At 37.5% G+C, this 26,823-nt stretch overlaps 1 protein-coding gene across 1 annotated transcript in view; it reads left to right on the plus strand.

The window, feature by feature from the left end:
* The window catches only part of DMC1 (DNA meiotic recombinase 1), a 36,215-nt gene extending 10,449 nt beyond the window's left edge, over positions 1 to 25,766 (plus strand). Inside the window, exons 6-14 of the mRNA XM_027540787.1 lie at positions 1,486 to 1,538; positions 3,615 to 3,656; positions 4,914 to 4,986; positions 8,403 to 8,494; positions 8,878 to 8,951; positions 9,077 to 9,191; positions 9,537 to 9,597; positions 17,762 to 17,878; positions 25,062 to 25,766. Coding sequence (XP_027396588.1) covers positions 1,486 to 1,538; positions 3,615 to 3,656; positions 4,914 to 4,986; positions 8,403 to 8,494; positions 8,878 to 8,951; positions 9,077 to 9,191; positions 9,537 to 9,597; positions 17,762 to 17,878; positions 25,062 to 25,131 — 697 coding nt within the window. The 3' untranslated portion in view covers positions 25,132 to 25,766. The remainder of the gene's footprint in view (positions 1 to 1,485; positions 1,539 to 3,614; positions 3,657 to 4,913; positions 4,987 to 8,402; positions 8,495 to 8,877; positions 8,952 to 9,076; positions 9,192 to 9,536; positions 9,598 to 17,761; positions 17,879 to 25,061) is intronic.
* Positions 25,767 to 26,823: the final 1,057 nt, after the last annotated feature.

A 26,823-nucleotide genomic window follows, 5' to 3' on the forward strand; every position in this document is an offset into this window, starting at 1 on the left:
CCTCAGTTTCCCAAGGGAACAGTTAGTTATGCTATCCCAAGCAATTTTGGGTACACTTTCAGTTGAATTGGGGGTTCATTTTTTCAGAATATCCACCAGAAATTTTGTCTTAGATTTTCCAGGGCTATAGCCATTTCTCTAAAATTTCTCTAAGCCAAAGTTTTAGGGTGGTTTTTCTCAAGATGAAGAAGGACAAGTAAAACCTCCTTTAATAATTGGTAGACTTATAGAATCTCTAAATAAAAATCTAAATAAATTCTAAATATAGAATCTCTAAATATGCCTTTCAAATGGAGTGGTCTCTCCAGCATGTCCTTTAGATTCAGTTTATGCGGGTCAGTATCTAGATTTTTTTCTTTTTCTCATTGAAGTCCACAGCTCTCAATTTGTGGCCAACTTCCAACACTGCTTCAAGTTACATTTAAGTTACTCTCAAACTATGTAAATGTACATCTGTTAAATTATCCATATCTCTTAGAGCTCTGTCTGGTTTGTGACCATGTCCCAAAAGCCATGCTAATATAAACTACAAAGATGTTTAAAGTGCTCCTACCAGATCTTAGGGCAATTACTATAGTTAATATTTGTTGCATTAAATGAATGAATGAGATTATTTAACTTTAGGTCTTTTCATATCAGGAATATATATCAAATGCACTAAATCACTGAGTTACCAATTAAGTACATGCTGTCAAAATCTGACAGTTATTTTTCTAACTGCTAGCAGTACCTATCACATCTTTGAATATTTTCTATTCTGACATGTTCTTCATAGAATTTGGCTTGTGTGAGATACGTCAATCATGGTGACAATCACTGGATTCTCCTAATATCTATTTTTCATGTTTCTCAGTACTTTAAAAAATTTGGATATTTGGTTGACTTTTAGAAACATAGTCCCAGCACAGTATGAAGAACCCAATTAATAACTAAAACCATTTATTCAAACCTCAGTTCAATTCTAAAGAATAATGAAATATAAGGCCTGCATAGCTCATTTCCTGTTGGTAGACAGGAGTGGGAACAGCAGGACTTATAGATTGTTTTGTCGATCCTCCTACCCATACACAGTATAACCGGTGATCTAAGCAGGTGGGAAGCCATTTGTTCAGCCAAGAGTGTGTGTTTATCTTGGATGGATAGAAAGACACATAGATCAGTTCAGTTCAGTTCAGTCTCTCAGTCGTGTCCGACTCTTTGGGATCCCATGGACTGCAGCACGTCAGGCTTCCCTGTTCATCACCAACTCCCAGAGCATGCTCAAACTCATGTCCATTGTGTCAGTGATGCCATCCAACCATCTCATCCTCTGTCATCCCCTTCTCCTCCCACCTTTAATCTTTCCCAGCATCAGGGTCTTTTCTAATGAGTTGGTTCTTCGCATCAGGTACATAGATAGAAATAATACCAATGACATTAGCACTTTCTCCTTTCTTGATATTTCTATTTCTGTTCCTGTTACTGAAGCTTACTTTCTATTTCTAGTAAGTTGCTAGGAGGTGGAATTGAAAGCATGGCAATCACAGAAGCTTTTGGAGGTAGGTAAAAGCTTAATATTTTGTTAAATGAAAAATATATGTATGTATACACACCCATATCAATGATAAATTGTATCTGTTTTGGAACTTATGATGAAATATCAGTTGTCATAATGCAAGATCTTTCTGGGCTACAATTAAAATATTTTACAACATTAACAGATGAGTTTTATTGACATTTTTCATCTTTTTATCTCTGATTCCTATAGAAGAAAATTTTTTCCTCTCATACCTTCAGAAAGTAGTTGTATAATGAGACTGATCTTATTAATATTTTTAAGAAATGCATATATCAGGAACATAGAGAATAGATTTTTCTCTTTGTTGTATCCTCTATTAAAAAAAAAAGTTGGAAATTCCCTGGCAGTCCAGGGGTCAGGACTGCATTCTCACTGCTAGGGCCTGAGTTTGATCCCTGCTTGGGGAATTATAATCCCACAAGCCTCGTGGTGCAGCCAAAAAGAAAAAAGAAATCCATGCATAGCTATTTTATGTACTGCTCCTGACAGTTCCATTATTTTCAGTCCTCAGAGAACCAAATCTGGTTTTTTGTTTGTTTGTTCAGTGTTGATGTTTCTGCTGATTTGGAGAAATAAATTTTTGTTTATTTCTGTTGACTCCCAGTCTTAATGGCTTGTTGTTTGGTTGCTAAATCATGTCCGACTCTTTGCGACCCCAAGGACTATAACTCACCAGGCTCCTGTGTCCGTGGGAGTTCGCAGGCAAGAATACTGGAATGATTACCATTTCCTTCTCCAAGGGATTTTCCCCACCCAGGGATTGAACTGCATTTCCTGCATTGCAGGCAGATTCTTTAGCACTGAGCCACCTGGGAAACCCACTTGAATGACTTACCTTCTTGTGTGTTTATTGATATTTGTGAACATATTTCTTAATTATAATCTGTTGAAGTTCAGTGGGCCTAAATTGGTATAGTGGGGATGTTTTTCTCTAGAGAGTATTTGCTTTTGTTGATAGCTAGGAGATACCACCAATTTGAGGATCACCCTGGTATTCCCCTTGAGGATCTCAGATCAGTGCGAAAACTCCAGGCTCTCTTTCCTTTGGTGGAGCCTTACACTTTCATTTATATGATTATTCCTAAGAAAAATTTGGGTTTTATGGCAGAAAATGAAGAGGAACTAAAAAGCCTCTTGATGAAAGTGAAAGAGGAGAGTGAAAAAGATGGCTTAAAGCTCAACATTCAGAAAACGAAGATTATGGCATCTGGTTCCATCACTTCATGGGAAATAGATGGGGAAACAGTGGAAACAGTGTCAGACTTTATATTTTGGGGCTCTAAAATCACTGCAGATGGTGACTGCAGCCATGAAATTAAAAGACGCTTACTCCTTGGAAGGAAAGTTATGACCAACCTAGATAGCATATTGAAAAGCAGAGATATTACATTGCCTACAAAGGTCTGTCTAGTCAAGGCTATGGTTTTTCCAGTGGTCATGTATGGATGTGAGAGTTGGACTGTGAAGAAAGCTGAACGCCGAAGAATTGATGCTTTTGAACTGTGGTGCTGGAGAAGACTCTTGAGAGTCCCCTGGACCAGTCCATTCTAAAGGAGATCAGTCCTGGGTGTTCTTTGGAAGGAATGATGCTAAAGCTGAAACTCCAGTACTTTGGCCACCTCATGTGAAGAGTTGACTCATTGGAAAAGACTCTGATGCTGGGGGGGGACTGGGGGCAGGAGAAGAAGGGGACAACAGAGGATGAGATGGCTGGATGGCATCACTGATTCGATGGACGTGAGTTTGGGTGAACTCCAGGAGATGGTGATGGACAGGGAGGCCTGGCGTGCTGAGATTCATGGGGTGGCAAAGAGTTGGACATGACTGAGCGACTGAACTGAACTGAACTGATCATCTAAAGGACAGTTCTGAAAAAGAAAACCTTTAAAAAGTTATTTTTATTACTAGTATTCATATATATAGAATCCATTCATGACATAGAGGCACTTCGTGTATGAGATTTGACAGTTGGAAAAGGAAACCATACTCTAAGACCATATCTAGTCTTTATGAAAATAATCTAACTCTTAACTATTTTTTTCCCTGTGTTTCACAGAATTTCGAACTGGAAAAACCCAACTCTCTCATACCCTCTGTGGTAAGGATATATAACAATGATAGCAATACCAATAATAATCATAGCCATTACTTACTAATCTACTTTGTGCCTGGTACTTTATATAATCTCATGTAATCTGAACAAACTTGCAAGGAAACTAAAACTCAGAGAGATTACTTAACTCCCCACGGTTACACAAATACCAGAGCTGGTCTGTGAATGTGTGATACGTGAGGCCATGTTGTGTGTACTGCACCCTGAACACCTGAATGGAAATAGGGAGGAGGTGAATGGATATATGAATGTATTGGTGGAGAGAGGTATTTGTTCATGGCCTCAATTTTTCCTATTCTGTCTTTTGTATGTCATGTTTATAAGAATATCACAGAATCTATCAAGGCTTTAGAATTCCTTACTTTCCATAGAGTAAGGGTGGAACTAAAAAAGACTTAAAATAAGGAAAACTATCTCCTTTTACATAAAGTCATTGTACTGTATTTCTTAGACCCAAGTAGAAGGAAAATGGGTGTTTAGTAAGGGGATTCTGGAATCCAAATAGCTCTACCCTTAATAGCTGCATGACCTTGGTTAAGTTGCTTCACCTTTCAGATTTTCCCCATCAGTAAAATAGGAATAATGCTAGGGCCATTTTAGGATTGTTTTGAAAAATAAATGAAATAATGTGTGTGCTTAATGTAAAATAATTCCTTAGTGTTAATACTACATATAAAGAAAATACATTTAAAATTAATGCATCCATTAATTGAAAAGTTACTTAAATGAGTTACATAGCATAAATTATATTTGTGATTATTTCTTATAGGAAGAAAGTAATATTTAAATTCTACCTCTGTTCTTTTAAAAAATTTTTTTATTACAATATGGTTGATTTACTATGTTGTGCCAATCTCTGCTGTACAGCAAAGTGACTCATTTATGCACATATATACCTGCTTTTCTATTATGGTTTATTGTAGGATATTAAATATAGTCCCTTGTCCTATATATTTGGACCTTGTTATTCTACTTCTGTTCTTTAGGAGAGCTAAATTTCATGAATATCTCCCATTGTGAAAGATACAGACATTCTTTGCTGAATTACTGTTATGCTGGAAGAATACTTATAATTTTACCACTGGTTAGTAATATAAAAATATAGCATGCTATTTAGAAACTATTATTTGCTAGATGGCTAGAGAGTTGCAACCAGAATAAATCCCATGTTAATTTGTATATCCATTTGTACAGAGTTTATTCACTCTTGTTAATATTAATTAATTTTTAATTGCTTCCTAGTGACAGCTCAACTTCCAGGAGCCGGCGGCTACTCAGGAGGAAAGATTATTTTCATCGATACAGAAAATACTTTGTAACCCTTTTATTTATGCAAATTGCAAACAATAGTGTGATATAGTACTATTACTATAAAAGAGAATTTGAAATATGTCATTTTTATAACTATCCTGTAAACCAATAATAATGAAAAAAAAACAAGGGGAAACATTTGCTAGTTGAGTTCTCAAATCACTTTTTTCCTCTTAAATCTTTTTAAGAATTGTGTATTTTTTTTTTATTGACATAGAGTTGATTTACAATGTCATGTTAGTTTCAGGTATACAGGAAAGTGACCCAGTTTTATATATATATATGTGTACACATACACACACATATGTATATATCAATCAGATCAGTCTCTCAGTCGTGTCTGACTCTTTGCGACCCCATGAATCGCAGCATGCCAGGCCTCCCTGTCCATCACCAACTCCCGGAGTTCACTGAGACTCACGTCCATCGAGTCAGTGATGTCATCCAGCCATCTCATCCTCTGTCGTCCCCTTCTCCTCCTGCCCCCAATCCCTCCCAGCATCAGAGTCTTTTCCAATGAGTCACACGTATATTGTTGTGATTGTTTAGTCACTAAGTTGTGTCCAACTCTTGTGACCCCATGGTTTATAGCCCACCAGGTTCCTCTGCCCATGGGATTTCTCAGGTAAGAATCCTGGAGTGGCTTGCCATTTTCTTCTCCAGGGGATCTTTCCAGCCCAGGGATTGAACTTGCATCTCCCGCATTAGGAGGTAGATTCTTGACCACTGAGCCACCACGGAAGCCCATATACATACATATGTATACATGTGTATGTGTTAATCACTTAGTTGTATCCGATTCTTCGTGATTCCATGGACTGTGGTTAAGAATCTGCCTTTCAAGGCAGAGGATGTAGGTTCCATCCCTGGTCAGAGAACTAAGATCCCAATGTCCTGGGCAACTAAGCCCTTGCCACAGAAAAAAAAAAAAATTTTTTTTAAGAAGAAAAGGGGTTCCACACAGAGAGAGGGTGTAAACTGAGAAGGATCACTGAGATTTGCAATTAGGAGTCCAAGAGACCATTTGCGGTAAAGAAAGATGATGGAAGCTTGTTGCAAATAAACAGTAAGGAATTGAGTAGTGTGTAATTAACCAATAAATAGAAGAAATAACAATAGTTTGAGGAGCTATCAGGTTCAGAAGACATTCCTTTTAACAATAGGACTGAAGCAAGAGTTGCTCAGCTGGAGTTCATCTAGTTTCAGAAATAGTTGATTAAATATGGTTCTTTGAGAGGGAGGAATTGTTCTTGAAGAATATCTGCCACTTGTTTGGCAATTTGGATTTTATCCAGAATGGTAGAAACAGCTAAGAGCCAGGTCATGTAAGAGGGAATGCAGGGGAACAAGGATATGCAAGGGCCCAAGTGAAATGTCATTCTTTCAGTGTCTCTTACATGTATACTGCTCTATCTTGATATTTTTCTTTTTGTGTGCTTATATTTTGCCTACATAATTATATTTTACACTTACTTATGGCATAAATTATCTTATGACTCCTTAAATCCTCCGTAGTGCCTTGCACTGGTAATTGGTTAATATGCTGATAATTCCATATGCTGATCTGCTAAAAAACATTTGTAAATTGGTTTGAACTTCCCTTTAGCGTAAGCCCAACTTTACATTCCTGGTTATATAGTCACCTGGTTTTATAAAAACTGACATAGTGAAAAAAAACTTTTTTATCTCTTCCAATTCCTTGTCTTCTTTGACTTGTCTACCAATAACATCTGAGTATACTCAGCAGCAGTAGAAGATTTTAGTGGCTGTCATTGTAGCTCTGAAGAAAACATATATAGTGCTGTAGGATGACTGGGACTGAGAAGGCAATGGCACCCCACTCCAGTACTCTTGCCTGGAAAATCCCATGAACGGAGGAGCCTGGAAGGCTGCAGTCCATGGAGTCGCTGAGGGTCGGACACGACTGAGCGACTTCACTTTCACTTTTCATGCATTGGAGAAGGAAATGGCAACCCACTCCAGTGTTCTTGCCTCAAGAATCCCAGGGATGGGGGAGCCTGGTGGGCTGCTGTCTATGGGGTCACACAGAGTCGGACATGACTGAAGCAACTTAGCAGCAGCAGCAGCAGCATAACTGGGAAATCCTAAAGACAGTTCAGCATTTACTGAACTAGTTCCAAGTGTCAACAAATAAGGTTATAAATGGTCCTTGCTTTATAGTTACTTACAAGCTTCCCTGGTAGCTCAGCTGGTAAAGAATCCACCTACAATGCAGGAGACCACAGTTCGGTCCCTGGGTAGGGAAGCTCCCCCGGAGAAGGGATAAGCGGCCCACTCCAGTATTTTTGGGCTTCCCTGGTGGCTCAGATGGTAAAGAAACTGCGTGTAATGCGGGAGACCTGGGTTTGATCCTTGAGTTGGGAAGATCCCCTGGAGGAGGGCATGGCAACCCACTCCAGTATTCTTGAGTGGAGAATCCCCATGAACAGAGGAGCCTGGCAGGCTGCAGTCCATGGAATCACAGAGAGTCAGACATGACTGAGCAACCAAGCACAGCACAGCATAGTATGATCAGTATTAACACAAATACTGTAAGTGAAATGAGTCCATGGACATGCATTTTATCTTATGTCATTCTGGAAAATATTGGGATCACCAAAGACCTAAAAAGATGTTTATTAATACTCTTTATAGTCTAGATAGATATGTGATTATTAGCATCTTCCAGAATACCTTTCCAGGTACACCAAATTTGTCCCCTCTATGAATTTACTAATTTCAGAATGTTATTAAAACTCCTTTAGAAGAAAGTGGATTTTAAACCTGAAATAAATGAAAAACTATATGGTGATAATTCCTTTCTGTACCCTTAAAGTGACTTTTTTGAACCTTTGGTTCATGTAGTCAAATTTATCTTTATTGGCAACACGTGATTAGTGGTCTATTAAACTGTTGTGTGTTGAACAAGTGAGGAACGTGAGTGAATTAATTCACTTTGAAGTGACTTGAATTATAATTCAGTGATATTATCTTCATAGAAGAGATCTATTTTTATAGAACTGAGAACAAAAGAGGTTCACAAATCTTAATTTCTAGTTTTTCTCCTATAACTGATTTGCTGCCTACCTCTAAGTCATTTGCCTAATCTCTGTCAGTGTCCTCATTTGTAAAATGTAGTACAGGCCATAACAACTCACTTCCAAGGTTGTTGTTTAGATTAGATAATTTAATACTTAAATTCATTACTGTCTCATTATTTCTATCACTGTTATTACTACCTAATTAAGGCACTTAGGAAAAATAAAGTCTGATATAGATTTTAGGTGATTATTAGCATCCTCAGAATACCTATGCAGGTAGAGTGTTTTGCCTCTCACTCACTTAGAGCATTATTGTTTGTAGTTGTTGTCTAAACTTTTTGGAATTGATTTATTGGATCCTTAATCTGGCATACTCCAGCCGTCCAGATCGCCTTCGGGACATTGCTGATCGCTTCAATGTAGACCATAATGCAGTCCTGGACAATGTACTTTATGCACGTGCATATACTAGTAAGAACCCCATGCAATTGGATGCTTAGGCTGTTTTAAGGTTGGCAGCATTGATGTATTATTTGAGCGATGCTTTATTTTGACATTATTCTTTTCTCCTTCTGTTTTACTTTTCTCCAGATTTATTTAGTCAATCCACAGATTTTATCTAAGTCTTTAGACATTGAAATGTTCTCAAATTATTTCTTATTCTATGTCTTTGAAATGGAGAGTAACATTCTTTTGGATAAGGTATCATTTGGTATGTATGCTACCATATTTAATAAAGTCATAATTAAGAAATCCTTCAGGGGCTCTCTTTTGCCGAGTTCCAAGGACATACATAATCTTAGTCTCTGCTTCTTCTAGCTTTTATAACATTTTGCCACTGCATTTCGCATCAGGTGAACATCAGATGGAGCTACTTGATTATGTAGCAGCAAAGTTCCATGAAGAAGCTGGCATCTTTAAGCTACTGGTACAAGCTTTTAAATACTGTTCAATCTGCAGCTATTTAGCATATTATCTTTCTTCTGTTGACTCCAGTTCAAATTAACTTCCATTTCCAAATGCATTATTTATTTTTACATTAATTTTGCACAGATCATTGATTCAATAATGGCACTTTTCCGAGTGGATTTCAGTGGTCGTGGGGAATTGGCTGAACGGCAGCAAAAACTGGCCCAGATGTTGTCACGACTCCAAAAAATCTCAGAAGGTAGATGTTTAAAATAAACGGTGATATCAGAATAGCATCTGTGACTGTTCGCTGGATAAGCTTTGCAGAGAAGCTCAGAATAATGTCAGGAGACAATCTGTTTTTTAAAAGATAAAATTTCCTTCATGGGGATACAACACTTTTTTAAAACCAGAAATACTGATTCTAAAACAATAAGGTACCTAAATAATATAACAATAACTTTATGTTAACAGTGAAAAAACAGAAATGTAATCTTATCAAAGAAATTCATGGCACAGTGTTTCTAAACTCTGAAATCTAAGCAATGAACTTTTAATTTATATTGCCATTCTCTTAGTTTCTTAATTTTATTTCTTGATGCAGAATATAATGTAGCTGTGTTTGTGACCAATCAAATGACTGCTGACCCAGGAGCAACTATGACGTAAGCCCCAATATTCTGCTTTTGTATTTCGCAAAAGTTAATATCAAAAGGGTTTGGTTCAGTTCAGTTGCTCAGTCGTGTCCGACTCTGCGACCCCATGAATCGCAGCATGCCAGGCCTCCCTGTCCATCACCGTCTCCTGGAGTTCACTCAAACTCATGTCCATCGAGTTGGTGATGCCATCCAGCCATCTCATCCTCTGTCGTCCCCTTTTCCTCCTGCCACCAATCCCTCCCAGCACCAGAGTCTTTTCCAATGAGTCAACTCTTCACATGAGGTGGCCAAAATACTGGAGTTTCAGCTTTAGCATCATTCCTTCCAAAGAACACCCAGGGCTGATCTCCTTTAGAATAGACTGGTTGGACCTCCTTGCAGTCCAAGGGACTCTCAAGAGTCTTCTCCAACACCACAGTTCAAAAGCATCAATTCTTCGGCATTCAGCTTTCTTCACAGTCCAACTCTTGCATCCATACATGACCACTGGAAAAACCATAGCCTTGACTAGACGGACCTTTGTTGGTAAAGTAATGTCTCTGCTTTTCAATATGCTATCTAGGTTGGTCATAACTTTTCTTCCAAGTAAGCGTCTTTTAATTTCATGGCTGCAGTCACCATCTGGAGTGATTTTGGAGCCCCCAAAAATAAAATCTGATACTGTTTCCACTGTTTGCCCATCTATTTCCCATCAAGTGATGGGACCAGATGCCATAATCTTCATTTTCTGAATGTTGAGCTTTAAGCCAACTTTTTCACTCTCCTCTTTCACTCTCATCAAGAGGCTTTTTAGTTCCTCTTCACTTTCTGCATAAGGGTGGTGTCATCTGCATATCTGAGGTTATTGAGTGGGAAAAAAAGGGTTTAGAGTGTAGAATAGGAAATAATTCCAAAATGATCAGTCTTGATATGGGCACAAATCTGTCTCAAATCATATTTTTCACAGTGCATATTATTTCATAATTGCAAATATCACTTATTTGTTATCCAGATCTATTTGTCTCTAGTTCTTTATAAAACAAAGCAATATTTTAACTATTTTCAGAGATAGTTGGGGTTCTTTTTTGTCTAAGATTAAAAGGATATTGGAGAACAATAAAAAATCTTGGAAATAAAAACTTATATACAAGATACATGAATGGTTTCTTACGGGGCAGGGGGTGACATTTATTATGTGCAGGAAGTGATGTGGAGACTTCACTCACCAAAAATACATGAATGGTTTTTGTTGCACCAATAAGCTGTTAACCTGAAAACAAAAAAGCAGGCTCTCTACAGGATATACCCCATATATATACATATATATGGGGTATATTTGTAAGAGGTCCTATGAGAGAAGTCTCCTATTTGAAGAAACAGAATTTCAGTCCATGCCAGTCCATGCTGGAAATATTCATTTTTTGTTGACGTATTGTGCACATAACATACATATTGATGCCTCTTCTTGAAAGATGGCAGTGAATAGACAAGGAGAGTGAAAGTAGTCTAGTGAAACAGAGAATTCTAAGAAAGGTTAGTTGCCACCATCACAAATTTTGAGCAGTATGTATCTGGATAAGCAATCAAAATAACCCTGAATCTATGTATTGCTTTTTTAAAGATCTTTTCAATGACTTTTTATTTATAATAATTTTTAGCCAGAGAAAAGTGCAAGACTAGCACAATAAATACACAAATATCATCATTTGCCTAGGTTCATCAGTTGTTAACATTTTGTCACAGTTTTTCTATGTGTTTGTGTGTATGCATGTGTATGTAAAATCTCTCTATATACTACATATGTACACAGGCTTATATATGTATGTATATGTTTTGTGAACCCTTTGAGAGTTTTTTCCCCTGAATTATTGAGAATTATTTGCAGACATCACGACATCTCACTTTTTAAACTTCAGCATATCTCTTCTAAGAAGAAGAACATTCCTGTACGTAACTACAACATAATTAGCACAGTTAGGGTGCTAATTAATACTGGCGTACTAGTTGTCTAATATGCAGTTATATTCAAGTGTCTCCACTTGTTCCAATAATAGCCTTTGTAGTTTGAAGGAACATGCATTCCATGTACTTGTCATGTCTCTTTAGTTTCCATTAATCAGAACAGCTCCTCAACCTTTGTTTGTTTTTCGTGACGTTGATGTTTTTGTCGCACCATGTGCCACACAGGGTCATCAAGCCCATGCTGCCTGCATTGGGACCATGTAACATTTTTGAAGAGCACAGGCCAATTGTTTTTCGAATGTGGAGTTTATTTTTTTCTCATTATTTAAAACGTTAAACACATTTGGCAGGAAAACTATATAAGTGATGTTATGACCTTTTCCATATATCATATCAAGAGGCACACTCTTTCAGTTTGTCCCATTACTACTGATGTTAGGTTTGATCATGTGATTAAGATGGTGTTCACAAGATTTCTCCATTGTAAAAAACCTTTTCCCCTTGGTAATTAATAAGTAATTTCTGGGGTGATACTTTGAGACTTATGTAAGTATCATGTTCTGCACCCTTTGATTTTAGCATCTATTGGAGATTCTTTTGTTTTTTAATTATTTATTGATTTATTGGCTGCACTGGGTTCTTAGTTGAAACTTCCCTGGGTCTTAGTTGAGGCACACAGGATCTTCCATCTTCACTGGGTGTGTGAGCTCTTAGTTGCAACATATAGGATCTAGTTCCCTAATGAGAGATCAAACCCAGGCTCCCTGAGTTAAGAGCACAGAGTCCTAGTCACTGGACCACCAGAGAAGTCCCTATTGGAGATTCTTGTTTAAATCAATTATTACTGTGATGGGTGCAATACAAAGTTCTGTTACTTTAAAACTGAGTCAGTATGTCATTTGTTAGCAGATAAATCAATCATTGATATATATAAGAAGATATTTGATATAATATTGTAAATTCTGAAAATTGTTCTGAAATGAATGTATCTCTCTTTAGGCATTTTCTGAACTCATCCTAAGAATATTGCTGCATCTTCTGCAGTTTGATATAACTCTCACTTTTCAGTACCATTTTATTTTCTACTTAATCACAAGAGATTCCAATGTGAAAAGTTTTAACTACACGAAAGGTTTTAAGCACATTTTTTTTGGTTTGGTCTTTTTTTTGGCCTCACCTTGAGGCATGCGGGGTCTTGGCTCCCTAACAAGGGACTGAACCTGAGCCCCCTGCAGTGGATGTGTGGAGTCCTAACCACTGGACCACCAGGAAAGTCCAAGCATGTTAAAATGACTGGGGAGAGAGAAATTATTTATTCATTCAATATATATATTTATTGAAAATATACTATGTAACAAGATTCTGGGAATTCACTAGTGAACAAACAAGACTGTGTGCCTTGCCTCCATTAGGGAAAAACAAAATACATAATGTCTTAATTTAAATTTTAAAGCTTTGAAATGTCATGCAAAGTCTGTAGTCCTTGAGTGGTTAGGGCAATCTCTGTTTTATGTGGTGTCTTTCATACACAGGACATGAAGTACTTCACAAAAAGAATAATTTTAAGCTGAAGAGAAATGGAAGATTTTTAAGGCTCACTTTAAAAAGAGAAAATGACTCATTGGCTCAGAGGGAGGAAGTGGGTTGCATTCAAATAAAACAGTACAAGTTAAAGAGCAATGTTCTTTCTTCAGGTGTTGGGAGGGAACATTGAAGAGGCCAAAACTGTCGATCTAGAGTTAGAAGGCAAAAGAAGTCTGTGGAAATTAGGTCAGATAGGATTCTTTTTCTTATATTTGTAAAAAGTTTCAAAGAGAATCAAATCATTTTGAATTGACTCCAGTAAGAGAAAAATAGAGAGGTGACAGAAAGGAAATAATTGAAGAGTCAGAGAGCAGAGGAGATTTGTAATGAAGGAAGCTAGGTAAAGAGCCAAAGAAAGTAACAAAGGCTAGTATTTTTGCTTGGTGAATCTGCTTTGAAATAGCATCCCCTCTACCTAGCCAGGTTATACAGAAACAAGTTTCACTATAATTAGTATATTCTAAAGTGTATTAATATTATGGCAATATAAATTAAATGGATGTGCTGTGAAGCACATAAATTGCCACAACTAAATTAAAAAATTTTAAACTAAAGAATTCCAAATGCTATTAGAATACTTTCCATAAAGAAAATATCTTTGTTTCTCAGTGTTAAGGAACTCCAAGCTGCAGCTCTCCTGGAGCCTGTCAGAGAACTATCACTATAATTGGTATGAGTCCCCAAGTACACTGACAATAATTGAGGCTTATATCCCATGCATTATACTCGATGGCACATTTTATTAAAAAGGAACAAAATTATAGAGGCGAGGAGCTGCCATATGATACAGCAGAGCAGTAATTCCTAGATAAGGCTCACAGATACAGATTTTAGGACTAGAATGATCCAGTTGGTAAAGGCCTGGAAATAGTCAAAGTATCAGCCTGTGAAGCTCCATACCACAGCAAATAATCAGATAAGCAACAAATAAGACCTTGATGTCCCCCTACTTCATTTGTGTATCTGTTTCCCTAAAACAAAAAGTCATCTTAGAATGTTTGCAGTCCTGTAAATGTGCAGTTTATTCTTTAAGGATGTCACTTACTGATTCTACATCATTAGTATAAATGATTGAGGACAGGAGGAGAAGGGGATGACAGAGGATGAGATGGTTGGATGGCATCACCGACTCGATGGACATGGGTTTGGGTGGACTCCGGGAGTTGGTGATGGACAGGGAGGCCTGGTGTGCTGCGGTTCATGGGGTCACAAGGAGTCAGACACGACTGAGGGACTGAACTGAACTGAAGAGACAATATGGTAGAGAAAAAACATTAAGCCAAGATCACTAGCATGCTGACCTTGTGAAACATTTAAATTATTTGAATTTCACTTTCCTCTCCCTCAAAATTAAGAGCGCTTATATTCATTGGTTGCTCACCATGTGCCAAGTGCTTTCACTTATCATCTTATATAATTCTCATATCACCCCTTCAAAGCTCGCCTACTGTGCTGTACTTAGTCCCTCAGTCATGTCCAACTTTTGCGACCCCGTGGACTATGGCCCACCAGGCTCCTCTGTCCATGGGGGTTCTCCAGGCAAGATTACTGGAGCGGGTTGCCATGCCCTCCCCCAGGGGATCTTCCCAACCCAGGGATCAAACCCAGGTCTTCCGCACTGCAGATGGATTCTTTACTGTCTGAGCCACCAGGGAAGCCCAAGAATACTGGAGTGGGTAGCCTATCCCTTCTCCAGGGGATCTTCCCAACCCAGGAATTGAATCGGGGTCTCCTGCATTATAGGTAGATTCTTTACCAGCTGAGCTACCAAAGAAGCCCTGGCTTGCCTCCTAGACTTCCCTATTCTATGAAGCCAGTCTCAGAATATTGCCACATTTCTCCCCATCTCACCATCCAAAACCCAGAATTCTGTCTTCAAAAATTTTTTAAATGTGTAGATTTTTCTGCATAGTTTGAGAGGAAATAGTGGTGGGGTTATTTAACAAAACTTTTTACACATACTGTATCTTTTAAAGCCATTCCTTTTTTTTTTTTTTTTTTTTTTGCCAAAATTCCTCTCTGGCAGTACACTTCTCTCTTTATCTTCCTATAATCTCAAAACATCCTGCTCACTTTTGGACATGTTCACTCAGTCTCTTAAAGGACTCCTTCTAAAAAATTCCATCTTTAAGCTTGCCCCTTAGCAAGTCAAAAGTACCAGGAGTGCCAGTTTTCTCTCACGTTTGCCCTTGCCTGGACCGCTCAAGGTCTCCACTCCAGCCAGTGTTTGAGGTTGACACTGTTGTTATTCCTAATTTATAAAGGAGGAAACCGAGGCTTAGAGTGCCTACTTGGTCAATCACACAGTTAAAAAACAGGAGCCAGAATTTAAACCTAGGGATCTAACTGCAACACTGACGTTCTTTTAGCCTCACTGTGCTGTTTTTCCTGTTTCATCCCAGAAAAATACCACCTGCCCTACCATCACCATAATCCTATGCTCCCTGCACCGTGATTTGAAGTTGAAAGATCAGGAGATTCTTTGTCTTGCCGTTAACTATATAACATGCTGTATCCTGTTCAACCAGAGCAGGATAAATGAAACAATTTTTCTTGGCCTCTCTATTCCAAATATCTACCCCTGTCTCTTCCTCCTCATCATACTCCCCCATCCCCTGAGAAAGGGAGAAAAGAAGAAAAGATAATATAGAAGACGGGGAAATAAGAGAATAGGCTAAAGGAAGGATGTGGGTGGCTTTCTGAAGCTGTTTTCACTTGGTCAGAAATAGAACTAAATTAAAGCCCTCTAAATGAATGTGGAATGGTATTATACCTTCTTGCACTTTACCTCAAGACATGTTTATAATTGCTAGAACACTCAAGAAGTTCAAAGAAACTTGAAGAAAAATTACTTGATTTACATGTTACTGAAAGAGTGACTCTTTTAACGAAATCATAGTTAAATAATAATAGTCTCCATTTATTGAGTGTCTTTTGTGTGCTGAGATTACTGGAAGGGTAAAGCTAATGCTTTATAAATGATCTGGCACTGTTCCTGGCATGTAGTAGGCTCCTCATGAGTTGTATTAAATACGCCTTGAATCTTCACAACCGCCCTAAAAAGTAAGAGGCTTTTTTGGTTCCCATTTTACAGTTAAAGAAACAGATTCATAAAGGTAAATAATTAGCCCAAGGTAACGTAGATAGTGAGTCAGGATTAGGAAGGCAGATAATAATTTCAGTTACTGGGTTACTGCCTTATCTAAATTATTTCATTTTATTCTTACAACTATTGTACCAGTTACATACAGTTATTATTCTCCATTTAAAATCAAGAAACAGACATTGAGAATGAATAACAAGTTTCCTGAGGTCATATGGCTGGCTGGTAAGCCAAAATTTGAACTCAGGTCTAACTCTAAATCTCTTATGCCACATAGAACATTAAAGCTGTATATGCCAGGGGAAAGGTTAGCATGCTGTCATTGGATAGGCTTTGGAAGGATGTGTCCATCACCCTGTTGAGTTGACCAGAGTTCAGGGCCCTTACCCTTACGGAGGATTGATTTGGTCATTCACTGAGAACAAATCCATTTCTTAGGGGCAGACTCACATTAATCAAATTTATGAGACTCAGTGAAAGATCAGAGGGCCAGTTTACTGATAAAGAAAAATGTAATTTCATTTGAGGTTCTTATGACCAAGGTATTCTCTCTTTGTGGGCAGACCTACAGACCTTGGATTCTGTAGGCAGAATCCAAATTTTAATCAAAAATTATTTACTACATATGGAATCCCAGCAAAGGAAAATAATTAGATGAGCTAGAAGAGTGTCTGCCACAGAGTAAGGACTCAATAAATCTTGGTTGTTACTATTATTGTTAATACCTGTCCACACCAGAGCAGGAAGGAACTATGAATCTCCTAAACTTATGTGAAAATTTTTATATGTGTACATTTGTGCATTTTTCTGGGAAAGAGTTTATATCTTTTATTAAGTTATTAAAGTGTTGGTAACTTACAAGAAAAGTCAAGAGCCATAAATTCTCCATGAAATTCTACACAGAATCCTGAACACTTTGATGGAACAAGTAAAATTTGAATTCGTTTGATATTCTCTAGAGCTAAGGCTATTTATTGTGCTGTGTTGTACTTTGTTTTAAATAAGTATAACCTCTTACATTATGAGTTATTTTTAGGACATTTTCTCCCCATGTTATCTTCCCTATTTTGATTTCTTAGCACTTTTGCAGATCGTATCATTTATTTCCCATTTTGTTCATTCAAAATCATCTCTCTTTGGAAATGAGTGTTCATCCTCTAGTAAGTATATCTGTCTCTCAAGAGTGTCAGTATTTGTAATGACCTTGTAATCATAATTTATTTTGGAATCCATATGATCATAGTAAGAGCTTATCTTTCCTGTATCCTATTTTAGAATAAACATTAGACATCAGCAATAAATATATTTCTGAAACTCTTCTCAAATTCAGAACCATATAACATTGAAGGCTTCCAATAGTTAATGAGCAAGAAAGAGGTTCTCAATATGCTCTCATTTACATCAGAGCATCATGCAGAAGGGTTGGGTATTTCTTATTTCTTATTTATCCCTTGCCATTCTCCATAGAGAATGCCTTGTAATAGCAGGTATTTTTGTATATAGTTCATATGATGAAACCTGAAAAGTGTTCTGTTAATTCAGTTTTCAAGCAGACCCCAAAAAACCCATTGGGGGACACATTCTGGCTCATGCTTCAACAACAAGAATAAGCTTGAGAAAAGGAAGAGGAGAGCTGAGAATTGCCAAGATTTACGACAGGTAAATATTTTTTTACTCTTAATTAGATTCTTGTGCATATGATGTTATATAGAATTACTTCTCCAGAGAGGCTATAATTATTCCAAGGGCAGACCCTACATGCTTGGATTTCCTTCTCAAAAAGTATTAAATTCATTGGGAAGTTCCTAATATGTACTAGGTTCTAGGGATTCGAGGATTTTGTTGACAAATAGACTTGGTCCCTGACCTTCCAAATCTTACAGTAAAGCTAGGTAATGAAATAATTGATTTCCACTTTAAGTGAGGTTAATGCAGGAAAAGTGCAGCATGTTATAGGGATGTTCTTCTTTCTGCTAGTTTTCTTTTCAGGTTTCAGTTTAAACAGCACTTTCTCAAGGAACATTTCCCTGACCCTTACAGTCTAGGCTAATACTCTGTATTACACCTTATATTCTTTCACAGTACTTACTTATTTAATTAATAGTTATAAGCTTAGATTTTACCAATAGTAAACCTAAAGCGATTTGAATTGAGGAGGCTTTGCTCACCCCTTCCTGAGCATTGCTGCTGACCCTTCTCTGTGGACCTCCCCCATTTTTGCCTGTTTTGTTAACTCTGAAGGGTTGGCAGGGGAGGGGACCTTTACCCTTCCTGCAACTGTTCCTCAGTAGACATACCTTTGACTGCGTCTGGAAAGGCTGAGCTGGAAGGAGCAGCCCTTGGTTCTGAGCACTTGTTTCAGCCCTGAGGCTGGTGGGCATGGGGGTGCTATTGGAGCTGGACTTCAACACCTAGGATGCTGTTGCCCAGCTGATAGGGTTGCTGGGCTTCAGACTCCAGCTCCAGCTCTTGCCCCTCTCTGACCTGAGAGAGCTCCTTGAGCCCCTGAAGCCAATAAATGGAGAGAATAAGAAAACAATCTTTAGAGTGAGAAAGCTAATATTTTGGCCACTTAGAGATGAACTGCAAAACAAGAGCCTGGCATAGGGCTGGGACTAAAGATTTGTATGGAATTTTTCAAGATTTGCAAGTATGTAGCTTGGAAGGAGACTGGTGCTTTTGTTGTTAAAAAAAGCAATAACCTGTCATTTCCTGTAATGTTTGCATAGTACATCTTACCCCTCTCCTGTCTCTCGCTGCAAAGATGGTGCTGGAACGTTCTGGAGGGTCATGTCACCTTCAGCTTCTCCTATGGAGACTGAAGCCTTTGGGGTTTTCTGTCCAAATTCAAAAGGAGTCATACATGAGTATGTATGTATATGCATATGGGTTGATGTACATACATTTTTGTTGTTGTTCATTTGCTAAGTCACTTACCAGTCTTTGTGACGACATGGACTGTAGCACCCCAGGCTTCTCTGTCTTCCACTGTCTCCTGGAGTTTGCTCAAATTCATGTCCATTGAGTCATATTCATGTCCATTGCTATCTAACCATCTCATCCTCTGCTGCTGCCTTGTCCTTTTGTCTTCAATCTTTCCCAGTATCAGGATCTTTTCCAATGAGTCAGTTCTTCACATGTATGTACATATGTACATGCATGTATTTTATATAAATATCTATCTATCTATATATATATATATCATGGGCTTCCCTGATAACTCAATTGGAAAAGAATCCGCCTGTAATGCAGGAGACCCTGGTTCGATTCCTGAGTCGGGAAGATCCCCTGGAGAAGGGAAAGGCTACCTACTCCAGTATTCTTGGGCTTCCCTGGTGGCTCAGCTGGTAAAGAATCTGCCTGCAATGTGGGAGACCTGGGTTCTATCCCTGGGTTGGGAAGATCCCCTGGAGAAGGGAAAGGCTACCCACTCCAGTATTCTGGCCTGGAGAATTCCATGGACTGTATAGTCCATGGGGTTGCAAAGAGTTGGACACGACTGAGTGACTTTTACTTTCACGTAAGATCATGGCATCTGGTCCCATCACTTCATGGGAAATAGATGGGGAAACAGTGGAAACAGTGTTAGACTTTATTTTTTGGGGCTTCAAAATCACTGCAGATGGTAATTGCAACCATGAAATTAAAAGACGCTTACTCCTTGGAAGGAAAGTTATGACCAACCTAGATAGCATATTCAAAAGCAGAGACATTACTCTGCCAACAAAGGTCTGTCTAGTCAAGGCTATGGTTTTTCCAGTGGTCGTGTATGGATGTGAGAGTTGGAATGTGAAGAAAGCTGAACCCTGAAGAATTGATGCTTTTGAACTGTGGTGTTGGAGAAGACTCTTGAGAGTCCCTTGGACTGCAAGGAGATCCAACTAGTCCATTCTAAAGGAGATCAGTCCTGGGTGTTCTTTGGAAGGAGTGATGCTAAAGCTGAAACTCCAGTACTTTGGCCACCTCATGTGAAGAGTTGACTCATTGGAAAAGACTCTGATGCTGGGAGGGATTGGGGGCATCGAGTCCACCGACTTGATGGGTGTGGGTTTGGGTGAACTCCGGGAGTTGGTGATGGACAGGGAGGCCTGGCGTGCTGCGATTCATGGGGTCGCAAAGAGTCGGACACGACTGAGCGACTGAACTGAACTGAACTGATACAATATATAAACACATGCAAATATATGAACAAACTTTGACAAGGTAATTGATGTACATGGTAAAAAAAATCAATAAAATCAAACAGTACAAGAAAACAGTTACAAGCTTAGTGGGTTTTTACAGAGAAACGTATTACACTTCAGCTGTTCTCCATTCTGGGGACAGAGCAGTGAACCAAACAAAAAGACAAGACTCTGCCTTCATGAAGCTTACATTCCGTTGGTAATGATTTATGTGTATCATCCCCACTAGACAGTAAATACCCTGAGGACAAGGACACTATTCTCTTGCTTACCACTGTATTCTTAGTGCCTCAGACATAACAGAGGCACAATATTTGTGAGTGACTGATTAGCCAGTCTTGGGCAACAAGGTAAAGATTTGTAATAACTCTTAACCCTAGGGAGGTTAAGAAAAAATCAGCCGAAAGAAATCACATGAGCTCTTAATCTGGTTTTAGCTATGAATCATAGTACTTATTTTGTATTGTAATTTAAAATATTAAACGTTAAATAATCAGTTCCCGTATCTATCTGGGTGTTGTTTTTTTTTTGGCTGCACTGTGTCTTCATGGCTGCACACGGGCTTTCTCTGTTGCAGCAAGCAGGGGCTACTCTTCGTTATGGTGCTCTGGCTTCTCATTATGGTGGCTTCTCTTGTAGTGGAGCACAGCCTATAGGGCGCTCGGGCTTCAGGAGCTGCGGGTCATAGGCCCTAGAGCATGGGCTCAGAAGTTGTGCACAGGCTTAGTTGCTCTGTGGCATAAATATTCCCAGACCAGGGTTGAACTCTTGTCCCCTGTATTGGCAGGTGGATTTTTATCCACTGCACCACCAGAGAAATCCCTTTATGTGGTTTTTATTCAGACCATTTCACTTTTCATCACTGGTCCTCATAGAGTATGATACATATGCAAGTGCTATGTTTTGTGGAGCTTCAGCAATCTCTAGAAATTTGTTACAAATGAACTTTGTTGAATTAAGTAGATAGTAGGATTGTTTCATCTTTTTACTAAAATTTCTAGGTTTATATCTTGGACAGATTGCTGTGCTTAAAACTTTCCCAACTATTTTTTCATTCTCAATTGTAATCAGCCAATTACATATACATCTCCCTCACTACAATGATTGAGTCTGGTTTACTAATATCCCAAGCAGTTAGCATGGTACTTGGCATCTAGTAAGAGCTCAATAACTATTTGTTGAATTAACGAATGAACTCCATCTACATGTTCAATCATTTGTATATTTAATCAAGTCTTCTAAACTTTTAGGAACAAATAACCCCTGCCGTTTTTACAGTCCTAAGAGAACACTAGGGTTCTGCAGACTCAACAAAGGATAATTAAAATTATCATAGAAGTTAATTATGTCAAATATCCATAAATTTGAATAAAAATAGCAAAACCAGATCAGAACTTAAAATGTCAAAATAGTTATCTGTGCAGCTTGTACTTCCTTCTTTATGATTCCTAAAGATTTCTCACAAAGAATTCTCCTTGACTTTAGAAAAAACATTTTGATAGAGAAGATCATGAAGCTAAAAACAATAACAATGCTAGCTAACACTTAACTGAGTGGGTTCTATGTGCTAGGCCTTGTGCCAAATGGAGATTATTATCTCCATTTACACATGAGGAAGGGCTTCCCTGGTAGCTCAGTGGTAAAGAACCCACCTGCCAATGCAGGAGACACAGGTTTGATCCCTGGATTGGGAAGGTCCCCTGAAGAAGGAAATGGCAACCCACTCCCAATATTCTTGTCTGTGAAATCCCATGGACAGAGAAGCCTGGCTAGCTACAGTCCATAGGTTTCCAAAAGAGTTGGACACAGCGACTAAACAACAATAACAACACATGAGAAAACCAAGGTCCCAGGTAGTTAGGTTACCATTGCCCCTCTAGAGTCTATTTTAAACATAGACGCCAGAATGATCCTTTATAACACCAAGTCACGTCATATCTATCCTCTGTTTAAAACCCTCCAATAGCTCCCCATCTTGAGTCAGAATAAAAACCCATCTCTACACTGCTTTACATAGCACTACATGAATGGCCCTATTCTTAATTCATGCTAGAAATGGAATACCCCCATTTCTGCCTCACAGGCCTCTATGAAGTCCTTTATAATCTATGAAACCTTTCCTGAGTAACCTAGCCTGCATAACTTCTTCTTTCCTTAGAGTTCTATAACATATACTGACTTTAAGGAACTTAGCTTACTTTGCATATTTGTTATATCATAGTTCACCTTTTAGGCTTCTTCAGAGTAATGCACACATCCGTTCTAAGTCACTTCAGTCATGTCCAACTCTTTGCAACCCCATGGACTGTAGCCTGCCAGGCTCCTCTGTGCTTGGGATTCTCCAGGCAGGAATACTAGAGTGGATTACCATTTCCTTCTTCATCTTGAGAGTAAAGGCTGTCTCAATTTTATAAATTCTGTGGGATCTAGTACTTGCTAAAGTCTGATTTTCAGAGTTAAAAAAATTAAAAACATCACTTTCTGTAAATCAACATAAGATGGACATGTGTTAGAGATTTTCTTCATCTCAATTAATGAAGAAACCACTGATTTAAAGGATAATTTGAGGAACAGAGATTTATGTAGTTGGTCAATTCAATGAAGAAATAAATTTGCTAATAGATGCAAAACTGGTTAATATCCTGCCAGGCAATAAGTTATAACATTTGAAGTTGTCGTTTCTACTGGAGAGAAACCTATTGTTTCTCTACACAGTGAAATTCATTTCCATTGTTATAGACTGGCATTATAAGAATAATTTGCACTGCTATCGGTTTTCTACAAATAAATCTCTACTCCTATAGAGTTGTAAAATAAAATGTAAAATTTAAAAGAGCATGTAATGGGGGGTGAAAAAATAAAGAGCTTGTAATCATGACTCGTACAAATATAAAATGTCAAAGATCATATTTAATTCAGTAAGTCATGCAGGAACCAGTAAGATTTTATAACCAGATCAAATGAAAAATCAAATTAACACACAGATGCAGTCATATAAGTAATGCTGAAATGAATTCTAAATTGATAAAAATGGGTTAGTATCCATAGGACAATAATCAATTGCATTCCTCTTCACATAATTTACGTTTCTATGGACAAGAATAATTTGTGTTACTCATAGTTTTCTGCAGCTCATGGAGTTGTAAAATAGCTCAAAGACAACGAAAACCATGGAATCCTCATAGATTTGTATAACCTGGAAGGATGTGTTAGGCAACCTCTTTTTCCACTGAAGGTACTCAGTAATCTTTTAGTTCATTTCAAAGTCTTTCACGGTTTTTCCCTACATTAGTCATGGAAAGATGCACACCCATTTATTTTAGTATTTTTTAAAAATGTTATTGAAGTATAGGTGATTTACAGTGTTACATTAATTTTTGCTGTAGAAGTGATTCTGGTATACATATATATGTATTCTTTTTCATATTCATTTCCATCTTAGTTCATCACAGGATATTGAATATAGTTCCCTGTGCTATGAGGAAGAACTTTGTTGTTTATTCATTTTAGATATAATAGTTTGCGTCTGTTAATCCCAAACTCTCAATCCTTCCCTTCCCCACCCTGCCTTGGCAGCCACAAGTCTGTTCTATCTGTGGGTCTGTTTTGTTTCATATGTTATGTTCATTTGTGTCTTATTTTAGTTTCCACGTATAAGTGATATCATGGTATTTGTCTTTCTCTTTTTGATTTACTTTGCTTAGTATGATAATCTCTAAATCCACCCATGTTGCTGCATATGGATTATTTTATTTTTTTATGTGAGTAATATTCCATTGTGTATATGTATATGACATAAACATATATACACACACACATATATACATTCATTTGTCAATAGACATTGGGTTGTTTCCATGTCTAGACTATCATAAATAATGCTGCTATGAACATAGAGGTGCATGTCTCTTTTTGAATTATGGTATTGTCTGGATATATGCCTGGGATTGGGATTACAGGATCATATGGCAACTCTGTTTTTAGTTTTTCAAGGAACCTCCAAAAAACAAAGGAACCTCCATACTGTTTTCCATAATGGCTGTACCAATTTACATTCCCACTAACAATGTAGGTGGGTACCCTTTTCTCCAAATCCCCTCCAGCATTTGTTATTTGTAGACTTTTTAATGATGGACATTTCGACCACTGTGAGGTGGTACCTCAATGTAGTTTTGATTTGCATTTCTTTGATAATTAGTGATGATGAGCATCTTTTCATGTGCCTATTGGCCATCTATATGTCTTCTTTGGAGAAATGTCTATTTAGGTCTCCTGCCCATTTTTCAGTTGGGTTGTTTTTTTGTTATTGAGCTGTATGAGGTACATACCATTTAGAATCAGTAAACCCCTAAAGGTCTTCTGCACAATGCCTGATAGTGCACTGTAAGAACACCCAGTTATCCCTGTTGCCTATTTCCAAGTTTAGGATAATTTTTCTTGACATCCAGAACCTTAGAAGTTATTATATAGAAGTTATTCTATAAATGTTTGTGACAGTTGATAATACTTGTAGATAAATTCTGCAATCCACATTTAGCTGTACCAACTCACATGTCTCAGGAGACTCAGACTAATAGGAATATGATGCCTGTGACATGAATACAGTATTTATAGCAATAGAGCTTTTTATAAACTTCTGTTCCCTTGTATTCTGTTAGCCCTGAGATGCCTGAAAATGAAGCCACCTTCGCAATAACTGCTGGAGGAATTGGGGATGCCAAGGAGTAGGTGGCGAATTGATGCAGATTGCTTCTTAGTGCTTATTAGGAGCTGAAGAAATGGAAAAGCAGTCTTAAATTTCAGATCTTGAAGTAAGAGTTTGGTTTTTTTTCATATGTTACTAATGGAAAGTCAGCAGAAGAGATTTAACTCATTTATTTTAAAAGTCTCTGATTTATAATAACTATACATTATATGTCAGTTCAGGAATATAAATATGTATATGAATGAACAAATGTTTTGAGAATTAGGGAGGGATTACCTCACTTTAGCTTTTCAAAGTGAGCCACTAAGCAGATGGAAAGTCTAAGAGCTCAGAAATGTCCCCTTCTGCAACTTCCCCATGAACACAGAAGTGAATAAACTTACAAAGGAGGGAGGAATGTTTGCAGGACACACACAAAAAAGCTTTTTTATTTATGATATCAAACTGTACATTCACAATTTCAGCAAGAGAAATGAAACATTAAATTAAGCTAAATTTTTAAATCATTTGACTTTTAGACAAATTGAAATTATTTTTTAAAAATGTACTTCTGATTGGGAAGATAAAAGCAAAGGTAATTAGGATCTTTTCAGTTTTAGGTGGTCAATATAGTGTGACTTATATTTTAAGTTTTGGGTAGAGAATTCAAAATCTTTTTTAAAATACTAAGGTTAATTAAAATGTAAAATTTTGTATACTAATTTTATAAATGTGTAAAAATATTGTTTTTTCTAAGTGTTAAAAATAAAATCTGGTTTTCAAAATGTATGTATAATAAAAATATTTATAAAGTAAAACAGTAATAGTATTTATACTGACAATCTTTATAGGTCTCAAAAAGGTTTAATTTCTTACGTTGCATCCACTTGTATGAGAATCTTCAAGTGCTAAAAGTACCATTTGTTGAGGAGGGAGGAGGGTTCAGGATGGGGAACACAGGTATACCTGTGGCGGATTCATTTCGATATTTGGCAAAACTAATACAATATTATAAAGTTTAAAAATAAAATAAAATTAAAAAATAAAATAAAAATAAAAGTACCATTTGTTACAAAAGGTATTTGATTATCCATTAAATCATTCACTCACCAAGTGAATGTTAAGTCTAAACAATCTACAAAAGAAGTAGGTTCCTGCCCTCAAAAGAATGTATATACTAGTTAAAAGAAACTCCTAATGTTTATGAAAGAATGAGAGAGCAAATGATTAAAAAATACTTTGGATTCTGTGATTCCAGAAGTGGGGGAAGAACAGTTAAGCTGTGGGATAGCATATGCAGAGGTATAAAAGCTAGGATTTAGGAACAGAGACCAACTTGGCAAGCAGAAATTGTTTATAGTGTGAAGTACTGGGAAATAAGAACTTTTAAATTTTACTATTATTTTTAAATCTCAGAAGCTGCTCCTCTGAGTAAGCAGAAGTTAAAGTCATTTTATATTTTTGCAAAGTCACTTTTTGGCCTTTTTTTAGTGTGCAAATATAAATGCACACTTTTCCTGAGCGGGGGAAGGTTTTACTACTTGATAAAAACTGAGCATTTCCAAGAGATTCCTTGGTATGCCAATCCTTGGAGAGGAAATGGACTAATCTGTTTAGGAGCCCAGAGCTTTCTTAGTAGGACAGGAAATAAATCGCTTAAGATTTGAAATTCAGGAAAATTTTCTAGGTTAAGCTGAGTACCCCCAGAAAAGAAGACTTTACCCATTGGTATAGAG

Source organism: Bos indicus x Bos taurus, chromosome 5 (assembly GCF_003369695.1).
Source record: "Bos indicus x Bos taurus breed Angus x Brahman F1 hybrid chromosome 5, Bos_hybrid_MaternalHap_v2.0, whole genome shotgun sequence".
NCBI lineage: Eukaryota > Metazoa > Chordata > Mammalia > Artiodactyla > Bovidae > Bos > Bos indicus x Bos taurus.